At 35.2% G+C, this 15,187-nt stretch overlaps 1 protein-coding gene across 4 annotated transcripts in view; it reads left to right on the top strand.

Annotated features, from left to right (window-relative positions):
- Positions 1–15,187, top strand: part of ATP8A1 (ATPase phospholipid transporting 8A1) — a 242,792-nt gene that overhangs the window by 56,024 nt on the left and 171,581 nt on the right. Inside the window, exons 6-7 of one of the 4 annotated variants that reach the window (XM_082611027.1) lie at positions 4,784–4,824; positions 14,474–14,547. In XM_082611027.1, the coding sequence (XP_082467153.1) occupies positions 4,784–4,824; positions 14,474–14,547 (115 nt within the window). Of the gene's footprint in view, positions 1–4,782; positions 4,825–11,125; positions 11,200–14,473; positions 14,548–15,187 lie in introns of those variants that run through there. The other 3 variants (XM_082611028.1, XM_082611029.1, XM_082611030.1) reach the window with 3 other exon arrangements.

Raw genomic sequence — 15,187 nt, 5'->3', positions numbered from 1 at the left:
TGGATGGACATTTGGGTTGTTTCCACTTTCTGCTTATTATGAACAATGATACAGTGAACATTTGTGCACAAGTCTTTGTGTGAACATTATGTTTTCAGTTCTCTTGGATATATACTTAGGTGTGGAATTTCTGTATCATGATAGCTCTGTGCTTAACTTTGAGGAAATGCCAGAGTGTTTTCCTGTATAGCTATTTTTTAAACATTGTGTATATATTGTTTTTAACATGAGATCTATTAGGGAACAGGGTTGTATCTTTAGTAAATCTATGTAACTACTACTATGGCTTCATATGGCCCCAAACACATAGGAACATCAGTGGATCCACTTTCCATCCAGCAAGTATTGACTGAGCACCTTTGTGTTGCTGCATGGGAACACTGGGAATACAGCAGAGAACAGAATAGAGAATATTCCTGTGGTCAAAGATTTTGGAGTCTGGGGAAGGAGAAAGTCTTACATAAATCCTCTCTCAACTAAATATATAGTAAAACTGTCATAAGTGCTCTGAAGGAGAAGTGCAGGAAGCTCATTTAGACTTGAGGGTAGTGGTAAAGGTGTAAGTGTCAAAAAAATGTCCCCTGAGAAAGTGGTGTTAAAGCTGAGATCTAGGTGAGGATGGAGGGAAAGTGTGTTGCAGTCGTGGAAACATGTGCAAAGGATTTGAGGCAGGAAAGAGCGTGTTGCTTTCAGCACGGTGGGCCTGAAGAAGGGGCAGAGGGAGTGGTCAGAAGTGGTGATAGAGATTAGGCAGGTGCTGCTTCATCAGAGGGCTTTGAGGTGTTTGGACTTATTTTATGAGCCAAGGGGAGCCAGTCGAAGAGTTTTAAGCAAGGAGTCACTTAATGTTGTATATGTATGTATGTTTATAAGGATATATGAATTGATACATAATAATCCATAATTGTATGTAAAATCATTGTACTTTGTCATTATAGCTATACTGTAGAAACTAAATTTGAAAGAGATCAAGAGTGAATGTAGGAAGCTAGTGGTGAGGCTAATTCAGACCTCCAGTTGGGAGATGACAGTTGCTTGAAGTAGGGATGCCGGTGTTGGTCATGGTGGAGGAGATAAAACAAGGCGTAATTTGATATGCTTAGAGCACAAAATCAACAGGATATTTTTAGTAGTAAAAATTATTCATGATTTCCAAAGATTTTTTTTTTTTTTTTGCAGAAGAGCTTAAAAATAGAGAGATGAACAGTGAGGCATATGAGCATAATAAAACTGCCAAAAACCATAATACAGCATTGTTAACAAGCCAAAATTGTTTCTTAGAAAGTATTGCTACCCCCCCCCCCAAAAAAAACCTGCTGGAACTAAGAAGTGAATTTTACAAAATTACATGATGACAAGGTCAGTGTACGAACGTTTAACGCATTTCTTTATACTACCGGTGACTAATTGGAAAATGGAGTAAAAAATACAACTTAAAAGAAAAAAGTCATCAAATGTCAAGAAATAAATCTAATGAAAGGCCCATACACTCTAAACTCCAAAACCTATTGGAGAAAATTTATGAAGACATAAATAAATGGAAAGGTGTAGCTTGTCCATAAACTGAAACACTTGAGCCCCAAATCAAAGTCCCAGGAGGGTTTGGAGTTTTTTGAGAATTGACAATTCAATTCTAAAATTTATATGGAAATGCAAAGAATTCAAAATAGCCCAAACAGTACTGAAATAGAGCAATGTGGGAAAACTACCTAAGTTCAAGACTTACCATAAAGTTAAAATGATCAAGGTGGTATGTATTGGTGTGAAAATGTGTAAATTGATCAGTGGAATAAATACAGAATCCAGAAATCGATCCACCATAGTACCATGTCAGTTTAACGAGGGAAAGAAAGATTTTTTTAAACAGAATCTCAGATATGTTGATTGAAACCTTAATACAAAAAATACTATATGATTCAGTACATATGACATGCAAAACTAACTTACGGTGAATAATTTATATTTGTCTCTGGAGATGGGATAATGGACTGTGAAGTGGTATGAGGAGTCTTTTTGGAGTTCTGCATCTTGTCCTGAGTGGTGAATTCACAGGTGTTTACAGTTTTTAAAAAACTCATTGAATGGAATATATAAGGTCTATATACTTTGTTGTAAGTTATACTTCAATGAACGAAGGAAAACCTCATGAGTGTGAGCCAGGCAGGGTGTCCTAAATACAGGACAGGGAAGTAGGCTGCTTATAAAGCAGCAGGAAACCACAAACAAGCATGGTGATGGAGTGGTGAGCCCCGTCGAAAGAGGTGGCCACTGCTGTCCAAGCCGCACGTCACAGTGCGGTAACTGACTGAGCTCCCCTGATAAGCCTGAAGTCTTCATTTTCATGTCAAACCCCTTGATTTTAGAAATATTGGAAACTGATTTTTAAAAACCCAAGTATTGCAGTGTGGGAATGTTTACTTGTATGAGGCGGGATTAGAAGAAAATAAATGGCAATAAAGAGCTCCAGATACTATTGAACAGGATTTTTTTTTCTAATTTAAATTTATGCAAATTTTAGCCCCAGTCAGTCAGTTATGCATATTTGAACAGCACTTTGCCAACACTCCTTGTTGAGAACTTAATATTGTAGTCACTGAGTTAAGTGATTAAAGGGCGAAGTGCTCTCATTTGTTCTTTTTTTTTTAATTTTTTTTAATCTTTGGCCGAGTTAGGTCTTCGTTGCTGCACGCGGGCTTTCTCTAGTTGCGGCGAGCAGGGGCTACTCTTCGTTGCGGTGCACGGGCTTCTCATTGCGGTGGCTTCTCTTGTTGTGGAGCATGGGCTCTAGGCACGTGGGCTTCAGTAGTTGTGGCACGCAGGCTCAGTAGTTGTGGCGCACGGGCTTCGTTGCCCTGGGGCATGTGAGATCTTCCTGAACCAGGGCTCAAACCCGTGTCCCCAGCATTGGCAAGCATATTCTTTAAATTTATTTATTTATTTATTTATTTATTTTTTATTTATTTATTTTTGGCTGTGTTGGGTCTTCGTTTCTGTGCGAGGGCTTTCTCCAGTTGCGGCGAGCCGGGTCCACTCTTCATCGCGGTGTGCGGGCCTCTCACTATCGCGGCCTCCCGTTGTGGAGCACAGGCTCCAGACGCGCAGGCTCAGTAGTTGTGGCTCACGGGCCCAGTTGCTCCGCGGCATGTGGGATCCTCCCAGACCAGGGCTCGAACCCGTGTCCCATGCATCGGCAGGCAGACTCTCAACCACTGCGCCACCAGGGAAGCCCCAGCAAGCGTATTCTTAACCATTGCGCCACCAGGGAAGTCACTTCCCCAAGGTCTTTTTTACTCTTAAGTGTCACGCTCTGAACCCCTTGTACTCCAGGAGCAACATCCAGGAGCAGTTTTACTCCTGGCATCAGTTTGGGTGAACTCTACAGGCATTAGAGTTTTGTGTATTAGAATATAGGGATCAGTTTTAGATGCCTGGTGCTCAGATCCTTCACCTCTAACTGTATGAATACTGTCAAAATTGGAATTTTAACTTAGTCATATAGCTACTGGAAATATTTTAGTGTTAGCTCTTCATCTTGGAATTATTATTTAAATTAATGAGGTTGATTCACCAAAATTCACTGCAAGATATTCCTTGTTGCATTTATTCATCTGTTTAACTAGCGCTGGAGTGTCTTATGGGCCTGGAGTGCTGTGAAGTGCTAAAGATAAAGAAATGAATAAGACACAGCCCCTGGCTTCAGGGAATTTTGGAACACAGAGATTATATTTAGATTAAAATAATTTATGTTGTAACACTGGTTTCCAGACCTGTTGGTATATAATTAATTAGTGTTAGATTTGCTATTGCACATTTTGGGGATTATCATCATCGTGATTTACTTAAGAGGGTTCAGCCTTCATCTCTTCTAACATCAAAAGAAACTGAATCTAATGTTTTTGTGCCTGTAAATTATTCATCTTGCAAATATTTACCCAATAGCTACTTTGTGCCAGGTACTGTACTGTTTCCAGAGAATATTGTGTTAAAGTAAATACTAGTTTGCCCTCATGGAATTTACTGTGAGGATAATTTGTTGACTGACCTTGATTTAATCCTTTTAAGTACTACATGCTGTGCTATCTACTTCACATTATTCTTTTTTGTTTTGTTTTATCTGCTAGTGTCTATTGGCATATTCAGTATTATGCCACAGACACACTGCAGGAATAAAAGAAAGGTATACTGAGTAACTTTACTGTTGCAAAGCAGTAATAAAACACTGAGAAATATCAACCCCTCAATCATAATTTAATTGTAGCCTCTTCTTTTATTTCTTCTCAGTAAACCAAATATAGAAACATTTGCTATTTTGCATTATTTTAAAGCTAAAGGCACAGGGTTTTTTAATCTACTGGTTTATGCGTTAAATTTTTACTACCGAGTTTGAAATCCATTCCTGCTATGCTTGTAAATCTTTTTTTTTTCTTTTTTAACATTGCTACTGTTATGGCTTCTGAAATTTTTTTAAGCTTGTCACTCCCTTTGCCAAGCATTTTTGTGGCTTTCTCCTCCAGCCAACCCCTGTAATTCCTCTGTGTGCTGATGAAAGCCCTTGGCAACGCCAGTGAGATAAAATAGTATTTTATTTTGAGATCTAAAACATTCATTTGTTGTTTCTTTGTGCAATTTTATGTATCTTTGCTGTCATAATTGGTTTTTAAACCTATAAAAATTGTTACCAGTTAATTTATTTGAAGCTATTCATTTAAAATGATCATTTCATCAGAGGTAGGCTTTTGATAAGTAAAAATATTCTTAAAACTGTCACCTTTTCTCTTTCCAGTTTTGAGAAGTGGTGCTTGGGAAATTGTGCACTGGGAAAAGGTATGCATTGATTTTTATTTTTTTACAGGAGAAGAAATGCATAGAGGTAACTCTAGTAGATATAATTTTTGTATATAATATAAACAAATGTCAAGGATTCCACTGATATGAAAGCTATTTAGTAATTAATGTTGTAAACATACATGGAATCTTCAGTTAGTCACTGCCATTTAATAACTTGCAATATATTAGAAAGACTATTACCTTAAAGTAATATTGAGAACTTTTTGTTCCTTTCATAGTATATTTTGAGTACTGTTTTCATAGATTTCACTTAACCATGGACTGTTTTGTGTTGTAATTTTTTGCTTTAATCATCTACTGTCCAAGTAAGACAAAAATTAGATTCTGATAGTTCACATTTGTTTACTTTACTTCACATTCATATATCATGGCTAATCGCATTTACACACTGCTAATTCATTTTTTTTAATGTCTTACTAACTAAATATCATCTTCTAATGAGCTGGAAATCAGTTCCATCAAGAAGTTAATTTGCTCATAGGAGCTCTAACATGGCAGTTAGTGAGTTGAGTCATAATTTAGTAAGTGTTATCCAAGGTTCATATGCTTTTCAGACCTCAATTTCAAAAGGTAAGCAATGATTGTTAGTTCTCCCTTAGTTCTGGAAGACCATTTAATCGCCAGTCATCCACAAGTAACTTGGTGAGAGACTTTCAGAGGCCGTTCTACCCAGGGGACTTTGTTTTCTGAGATTACTAGTACAATGGAGGTGTAACCCACACTCAAGTTTATTTGCACTCCAGTATTTCCCAGTTAAAGACCATGCCCTGATTCTACCTTGTGATGTTCATAGTCACCTTGTATTCCCACAGGGAACAGGATTCATCCTGAATTAATTACATCTTTGTTTATTTTAAATCAGTAGCCAGAATAGAGATTGACATCTCCTTTTCTGGATATTTCAAAACTCACTAGTCTCTCTCTCTGGTCTTTGACATGAAAGTAACATAGAGGAAAATACTTTGTGCTTTCCTTATTTCTGTGATAGTCACCTCTTTTTCAGAGCAAGATAAAAAAAACAAAAAAGCTCATTTTACTGTTTCAAAAGAAGTTTCTTTTATGCTCTTGTATAGTACTTGTGGATTTAAACACTTTAGAGCCAAGACAAGTAGAGTATAATCAAGTATGATAAATTGAATTTTATTATAAATGTGTTTCATTTACTAGGTTTGTCAGGGTAATTAACATAAATGCATATCCTAATAAATTGGTATCAGTTTCTTCTTACCTAGAGTGCTTGCTTAGAACATAAACAGTTGTAAAGTCAGGAGATAACCATCTACTAGTTCACCCTAAAATTAACCTGTTAAAATGTTTTATTTTCCTAATAGTCATTATTCCAAGATTGATTGGATTATTTTAACTTACTTTTTCAATTTTCCACAGAGAAAAAAATTGAATTACCAGCCCATGATTTTCCATAGAGGTAGCATTCTCAGTTGCCTTGGAGATGAGTGCCACATTTTCCCTGAGCATCCCACTTCGAAATACAGAGGGGTAGAATTTAAGGTGTTGCCAAAAATCATCCAGCCAAAATGAGCTGATGTTACTTAATAACTAGAAGTAGATACTTAATTAATTAGAATTAATAAAAGTTGGTTCAGTGATTAATTCAAGATAAATATTCAGAAATTGACATCACTCTTTTCAGCAATAGCAATTTAGAAAAATACAGTGAAAAAGAGATCTCAATCCTGGTGGCATGTGGGATGCTTACAGGTAAACTTGAAATATATATATGACCATTGTAAAGAAAACATAAAAACTTTAGTTGTTAAAGTTTCACAAAAAGACAAATATGTAGTATTCCTAGAAAAACAGCACCACTTGTTCAAAAGTAATGATGTAGTATAATCAGGGAAATTATCTTTTTTTTCCCTCAAGAGTTGACTAAATTATTCATTGTGATTTCAAAAATAAACAGTTGAGAAAATAGAAGAATATTTTGGAAAATTAACAGTGTGCAAGGATTAAATATAAGTAAAAGGGTAAGCAAAATTTATTAAAATAGCATGAATCTGTTGCAAAAATATACATTGATGAAAAGCATAAAATAGAATAGGATGCCCTGAAATAAAGCCTATTTAATATTTGATAAAGGAGGCAAAAATCATGGATTAAAGGATTATTTAGTAAATCATGTTGGGACCACAGATTAGCAGTTTCAGGAATAATACAGTTTATATCTAAGACACAGCCTGTGCTAAAATAAATTTCAACTGGCTAGAAGAAAATGTTGAAGCATTGTTTTTGAAAAACATACCAATAGAATAAAGACCTTAATAAATATTTGGAGGAGAACAAGATCAAAATATCAAGGATCTATGGAATTTGATTATATAAAATTTAAAACTAGTACACATCACGCAAATAAGCAGAGAGAATATAGAAATATTTGCACCAAATATGACAAAAGATTGAAATCGTTATCTAGATAGGAAATATAAGCTGGCAAAAAGTAAGAAGAAATATAATAAGCAACCAGACTCAGTATAATATTCAACCTAATAATAAAAGTTGCAAATTTAAACGGTATTGAGGCCTCGTTTGCTATCTAGTCAAGGAAAAAACTTGTATTTCAGAATTTTTATGAAGTATTTTATTCACATACTATTGTGGATTAGCAATATTTAGGTCTTCATATTGACAACCACAAAAAAAAAAAAAGTTTCTGGGAATTTATCCCAAGAAAATAATCATAAAGTAGGGAGATACCTGTACATGTATAATAATTATCAATTAACATTATTTGTAACAGTGAAAAGTTAGAATATGGGGATATCCAACAATAGAAAGAGCATTTATAAATAAATTATGACATTCTACACTCTAGTATATTTTGTGACAAGTAAAAGCTGTCATTTCAAATACTGTAGCAACACAGAAAAATTTTATACCATCATTCAACAAATACTTATTGAGTGTATGTGCCAAGCAGTGAGCTCACAATAGCAAGCAGGACATATGAGGATTCCTGTGTCATAGAATAATCAGAGGTGAAAAGAACGGGACGGTGTACACTAAGATGCTGGCTATGTAGAAATGGTTTATTGAACACTAAGTGGACAGGTGTGAAAGCAGGCTGGCTTGTTGTGTTAGCCAGATTGTAAGGCAAGTCTTTTCTTTAGCTTATGTAATATTTTGTGCATTTAAAAATAAAATTAATAAACCAAAACCAACAGTCTGATTCAAATGCCAATGTAATATGGTAAACCTTAGTGCAAATGGGCTTTAGTTCAGAGTTCTTTCTTTCTTTCTTGGTCTTTCTGAGTGTGTGTCTACTGAGGTTGCTTTTTTTTTTTTTTTTTTTTTGCGGTACGTGGGCCTCTCACTGTTGTGGCCTCTCCCGTTGCGGAGCGCAGGCTCCGGATGCGCAGGCTCAGCAGCCATGGCTCACGGGCCCAGCCGCTCTGCGGCATGTGGGATCCTCCCGGACCGGGGCACGAACCCATGTCCCCCGCATTGGCAGGCGGACTCTCAACCACTGCGCCACCAGGGAAGCCCCTGAGGTTGCTTTTTAATGTTTCTAAGAGGACCTACAAATTTGCAGTGTCCATCCAGCCATTCACAGATGGGCGGACTTCAGCTCCCAGACACTAACAAGTTCATCCCTCCAGTTACTGATCTGTTGCACGAGATTAAGTTGCCAGCATCTGGTTTTCTGAGAAAGTGTTACAGTTACAAAGCCCTATATATAAAATAGATAACTAAGAAGGACCTACTGTATAGCACAGGAAACTCTACTTAATACTCTGTAATGGCCTATATGGGAAAAGAATCTAAGAAAGAGTGGATATATGTATATGGATAACTGATTCACTTTGCTGTACACCTGAAACTAATGCAACATTGTAAATCAACTCTACTCCAATAAAAATTTTAAAAAAGGCCCTATACAAGGCATTGCATCCCCACTCTTGAAAGTAAACAGCTGTCTTCATTACCACAAAGATCAGTTCTTAAGATTGAGATGCAGCTGAGACTGTTCATATGTTTTTGAGATAGTTGCTTAGGATAGAATTTAGGTGAAGAATCTTAGAATCGACACATTTTTCTGGTTTTGTAGAAAAACATGGAGTGGTGGGCTTCCTGCATGTGTAAAAGTCACTCTATATAGCTTCTTTAATGCATGAAGTTTCCACCATGAAATATATTTCTCTGGATTAAGAATTCACATCTACAAAAATTCCTCAGTAAAAATATAAATAAATATGCTGGGGCCTGCAATTGGACAAATCAGATTTTCAGTCAGTCTGTTACAGCTTAATAAGCTTACCCTTTTTCATAATCCTCAATTGTAATTACTAATGTCAATGACTTCAGAAGGCTCAAGGTAGTGACCTGAAGCCCTAAATATTTTTTTAACTGCAGTATTTTGGGGACTAAGACTGCTTTGTCATGATGTTCCTCCAACTAGAACACGTGGTCAAAGAATTTTTGCCGTCTTGACTTTCTCTTGTCTGTTCCCATGCACACACTGGGCTGGAAACGGGAACGAATGCCACATTAGGAGCTCAGAACCCCAAAAGAAAGAGGTATTTGAGAAAGTGAGCTAAAACATAGGCATCAGAAGGAGGGGGTAAGTTCCCTGCTCTCCTCACAGTGCTGTGAGAACTACTTTAGCATTCAGTGATCCCTTGGTTTTCCGAAGCCACTGGGGGAACCCGTTAGACCATATAAGAGGCTAATATTTTCTTTTAGTCTTCAGTTTAATAACCGTAAGGCTTTCTTTTGTCTTACAATGAATAAAATGTTGGAAAACTGTACAATTAGACTCTAACAGACTTATGAAAATCCCTAACACTGTAATATAGACAAATATGATCCTGATTTTATAAAGCATACAGTCTGATTGGAGAGCAAACCTTAATACACAGGAGGTGATTAAGGAGCAATTAAATGGTAACCTGCGTAGCGTTCTCTCTAAGTGCTCTGGCCGCAGAGAACTTTGTTCTTTTTATCTTGCTTTCAGTGGGGGCTATCAGAATACTATCACAACACATTATTTTAAGGGCTAGTTCATACCTATACTCGCTGTTTTTTTATTCTCCCAGTTTGCCCTTTTTTGAGGAAGGGGGTGTTCGATTCCAAGATCCCTGACAATTTGTCAATTTCAGATAATCCAGATTTCATCTGAAATAAATCTCTTTCAAATCAAGGCATTCAGAGTTTCCCTACCTGTATAACCGGCATACATACCATAGATGAGACAGTCCCCTCCAACCTTGCCTAACCTGTTCCCCCCCCCCAGTATATAAGTAAACCACAGGGGGCTGTCTCATGTTGTGATTCCCACTGAAGACATCATTCTCTCCCACCCCTTCCCCCCAAGTAAAGTGTTATTTTGGGGTTCAAGGAAAATTAGGGAGGGGAGAGAACAAAAAGGCTTTAAGCTCCCCCCCAAAAAATAATTAATCTTTTCCTGATTAATTATTAAAACGTGCTTTTAGGTTCATTTGGCTACTAAAAGTGGGGACAACTTTCATAATATAATGGGAGTGTGGCCATCAGTGTAACTAGCTGAACTTGTCAGCAAGCCAACTTGTTAGTTAGTTTGCCAAAAGCTCTGTGACAAACCTATCCCTTGAATTACTTCTAAGTTTCTGGACATAGTTTATCTTTAATTTGTCTTCAGACCATGCTCACAAAAATGCTAACAGGTAGTAAAATGAGAAAGAGACTAAGCTGGTTTTTTTTTTTTAATTTAAAATACAGTGATCGTTTCATTATATTTGCTTATGCAAAATCAGGCTTTGCAGACAGTCAGATGTGGGTTTGAGTCTAAGCTCTTCCTCTGTGATCTTGGGAAATAACTTAGAATCTAAGACTCATTTTCTTCCTCTCTAAATTATGAATTATAACTAAGGTCATCTGAGGAGTAGTATCATATATATACCTATGATAGTCTTTCCAGTAGTTTTGAGATTTCCTTAAACAGGGTGAAGATTTCATTTGGTAAATTCCTCCTTTTTACTTTTATGTCATAGGGAGAGAATAATGAGAAGATGAGATGCCAATTAAGTGGACAGAATGGATAAAATTTATTTTTATTAAGCTAAGTTATATAACCGGTACAATAAAGATACAATGTTTGTTTTTTAAAGGATTGCCCCATCCTTGGCCTCACTCCTAAATAATTTTATGCCATTTTGTGAAGATAAGTGGTTCTTGTTTACCAATAACCATTTTTACTGTATTCTGTGCTTAAATACAATGGGTTGTATATTTGTAACTATTTTCAATGCAGATAATTAACCAATTCCCAGTTTTCTTTCAGGTAAATGTTGGAGATATAGTTATAATAAAAGGCAAAGAGTATATACCTGCTGACACTGTACTTCTCTCATCAAGGTAGAGATACCTACTGATGCTCAAACAGTGTAGAGGATGGTTTCTCTACCCTGCATTGACCTTGTGATTTATCCAAGGAAATAAGGAATAAACGAAGAATTTTAAACCTCTCTAATGATTTTGAATTAAATGTTAAAAATTGATTGGATTTAAAGGATTCTTTCATGTTTGCCATATAGAATAAGTGATAGGTACTATACTTCATAATTCAGAAATTATAATTACAGTTAAGAGTCTACTCTTCCTGTGGATGTGTCCATATCTGTTTGTGTAGACTACTAACTCTTGTAAGATTTCCTATCATTTATTTTATATAATACATGGATTGGGTTCTGTTGATTTTATCTTGTCATCCTTGTTCATGATAAATTCCTTTATGATGCATTCGTGTATCCCTCCACGTTTCTCAATCTTTATGGTGCATTGGTACAAGAAAATGGATAAATGGTTTCTTTTTTTATCATCATATCTTTTGAAATATTATACTCTTCCAACCAAAAAATTAAAGCACTTTGCTCTTTCTTTTAAGTTATTTCCATTACTGAATTTAGATAGTTTTTGTTTTGCTCATATTTAAGATAGTCATGAATTAGTATTCAGAACATATGGCACTGTTACACTTTAAAGAATGTGACTTTCAAATGGTTTTAGGTTTAAAAACTGTAAAACTAGTCCTAATGTAAATTAAGAAAAATGTTTTTACTGTTTTAGAGGTTGTTTATCACCATTTCCTTGGACAGTTTTATTTGTAAAATCCACATATAAATATGAACGTGTCCTTTTTTCAAAATCTGTTTAATCAGGTCATTATTTAAACTGATTGAATTTATGGCAAGTTAGTGAAACTTAATTGAGCAAGTAAGAGGTTTGCCAGATGTTTATAGAAGTAAGTCTACAGGTAGTTGAAGTAACTATAGGTAGTTATATTTTCATATTTTATAGTTGGGAGCTTTGGGAGCCACTTACCTATAGGGTTTTTTTTCCCCAGAAAGATTAAAGTTAATAGGTTGGTTTTTAAACCAACCTTTCTGCTATTAGTTGCCTTTGCTTCTAGCTTTATCAAGGCAAGTTTCTAAAACTGAAGGGTGAAGGTAACGGTGCCTGTGAGAATGAGTCAACAGTGAACTTACTGTCATTGTTTCAGATCCTAGCAAGCTTTGCTTAAGAGGCAAACGCCAGGGTTCTTATCCTGGCGTAGTGATTTTGAACGAAATACTTAATCTCTCAGGCCTTTGAGTTCACATCTTTTAAAGTGAGGAAGATGGATTAAATGATCAAACTCTGATATTCCCTGATTCTCCTTTCTGTTTAAATTGATAATCTTTCATTTAAGTTTTAAGAATGGCTAACCAACAGAATGATGTACACTTGGTGATACTAAGTAAAAGTTTGATAAATCTAATGGATGATGGACCGTCTGAATGTCATACAACAAAGTTCAAAAGGATAGTAAAGCATTCCAGCAATTTAAGAAACTATTGATATTTTTCTGATTAAACTTTTCATAGAGACATAACTTACCATAAAGACCATCATATGCTGAAACATTAATTATAATTTTCATTTTTTATGCTCAAAAATATGAAGATAATTGACTATACTGCCTTGACTTTATATTTAATTCTAAGTTGAAAGTTTTCAAAATATTTTTTATCTGCCTCTGTCCAATCCAGATTCCCAAGAAGCTCTGTGCTTGTATTTCTTAAACTCTAAAACATTTTTACAGGATTTGTTTTCTCAGCATTAAAAACATTTACTGGTGACTATCAATAATGGTAGATGAGAATAGTTTCTGTATCTTAATATAGCATCCACCATGATTAACTTCTTCAAAGATGATTAAAATAATCATTTAATAATTAAAAATATTATCTGATTCATTGCTTTTTGTTATAATAGAATCAAAGTAAAGTATAAAGCTTGTGCTGTTAAATATTTCTATCCAAGTGGCAAAAATACCACCTTTCAGGGGTTTTTTTGTTGGTTTTAAAAAAAAATTTTTTTCTCAAAAGGTTTTTGCATTACTTGGCTCTTTTGAACTTACATTAGCCTTAAGAAGTAGGTAGAAGCTTTTGCCATCATTTAACAGAAAGAGGAATTTTGACTTTTAAGCCTTATTTTTAGTCATTTCACTTTAGCCAGTGACTAGGTCAGGGTTGGAATACCTAACTTCCAACTAATTGGAATTCCAACTAGATACTAATTCCAACTAGATACTAATCTAGTATCTTCAATATACTACACTGTCCACTATCAAAATAAGGACATGGTGATTTTCACCAGCAAGTGAGCACCATGCTAAATGCAAAGAGCATAAACAACAGTTTTTGATATTTTAATTTCTGATTTTTAAAAAATTATTAATTACTAATATTGCATGTTCTTTGAAGTAGTTTGAAATTAAAACATGAACATGGTTGAAAGTTACTGTGTTTCATTGATTTTCATTTTGAAATGAAGAAACTGAAATTTTACCATGTAACAAAAAATACATATATGGGTTTAGAAAGTATAAAATACAGTAAAATAACTCAAGCTACTAATTCAATCCCAAACAGGTTCCTGGCATGTCTGTTTGATACCTTCTCTGAAAATTTTCTCCTGGATTCAAAAGCTTACCCTCCCAAAACTATTCATTACCAAGACTTTATTATTAAATAATTCAAAAGCCTGCAATTATGACTTCTAACTTCCCAAGATCCATGCCTTTGCAGCTTTACATTAAATTTATTAAGATACTTATGCAGTTAACTTTGAAAATGTTTTGGAATCAGGAAACTTTAACAAAGTTTTTTTTTTAGAGTGAGTGTAGAGGGAGAAATAATATAGTATACTTTGTTTCTCAAAAGCCTAAGAATGGTTTCCACCATTATTTCTTTTCTTCTTGGGTAGGAGTGGACATGTAAGAGATGGCAAGAGAGTGAGGAATTGGAGAAAGGAAAATCTATAAGATAAAGTAGCTCTCTGTAGAAAAATATGTTTGTATTTAATTTGCTAAGATATGCTTGTGAGTAAAATTTTAGAACTCAAAAGCTTCTGCATTAAAAATTGAAAATTGGGCTTAAAAGCAAATAAATGATCCTTAAATATTCTGTTTTCTTGTGCCTTTAGACCTGATCAAAATGAGTTTTGAAAAAATTGGCATTAGACATTATTATTAACATGTATTATTTTCTATAATAATTTCAAACCTTCTGTCTCTTTTGTCCATTTGTTTGTTTTTCTCTGTTATTCATTTTTTTCCGTTTTAATTATTTTGAACTGGGACCTGTAGGTGGCAGTAGGGGAAATAGTGAAAGTGACCAATGGGGAACATCTCCCAGCAGATCTCATCAGCCTGTCCTCAAGGTTAGAACCACTGAGTTGTACAGGATGTGTGTATGTGGATCCTCACCCTACACCAGAAAACAGTTTGCACCCAGAGGTGGTTGAGCTCTGTATCTCTTCCGTTAAAACACAAACATTTTATACTTCTTGGTGATGGATGTTTCACAGATGTTTCAAAGGCCTTTTTTGAATACATTGTTGATTGACGTTCCTCCCTCAAGTGGGCAAATTCAGCTCCTGTTGTTATCAATAGGAGTCGGAGTCCTTGAGGCATGCCAGTAAAGGTAGATTGTAATTGCCTATGCATCATTACGATATATTCATATTTAACAAATTGGCTAAATGCTAAGGCTTAATTTATTACCTCTCCAGGATATTGTTTTGCACAATGTTAAGAGTTACATGAAAGACAGTTATCGAGAAATTTTTACAATTTTAAACATGTCTTAAATTTGAAATTTTCTGTAAGTTCAATAGAATCCCTTCAGCAGTTATGCTATAATTTAGGCTTGTATAGGGTTTACAGAGGACCCCCTACACAAAGCTGGATGTTGTACATTTGGTACCGCATGCTTTGGGATCCGTTTTTATCCCACTTGTAACTAGTGACAAAATGCACGTTACTCTGATATATTTCAGCTGTCTACTAGTGTCTGTATTG

Source organism: Mesoplodon mirus, assembly GCF_964341445.2.
Source record: "Mesoplodon mirus genome assembly, chromosome: 2".
Taxonomy (NCBI): domain Eukaryota; kingdom Metazoa; phylum Chordata; class Mammalia; order Artiodactyla; family Ziphiidae; genus Mesoplodon; species Mesoplodon mirus.
This window is presented reverse-complemented; position numbering and strand designations above follow the sequence as displayed.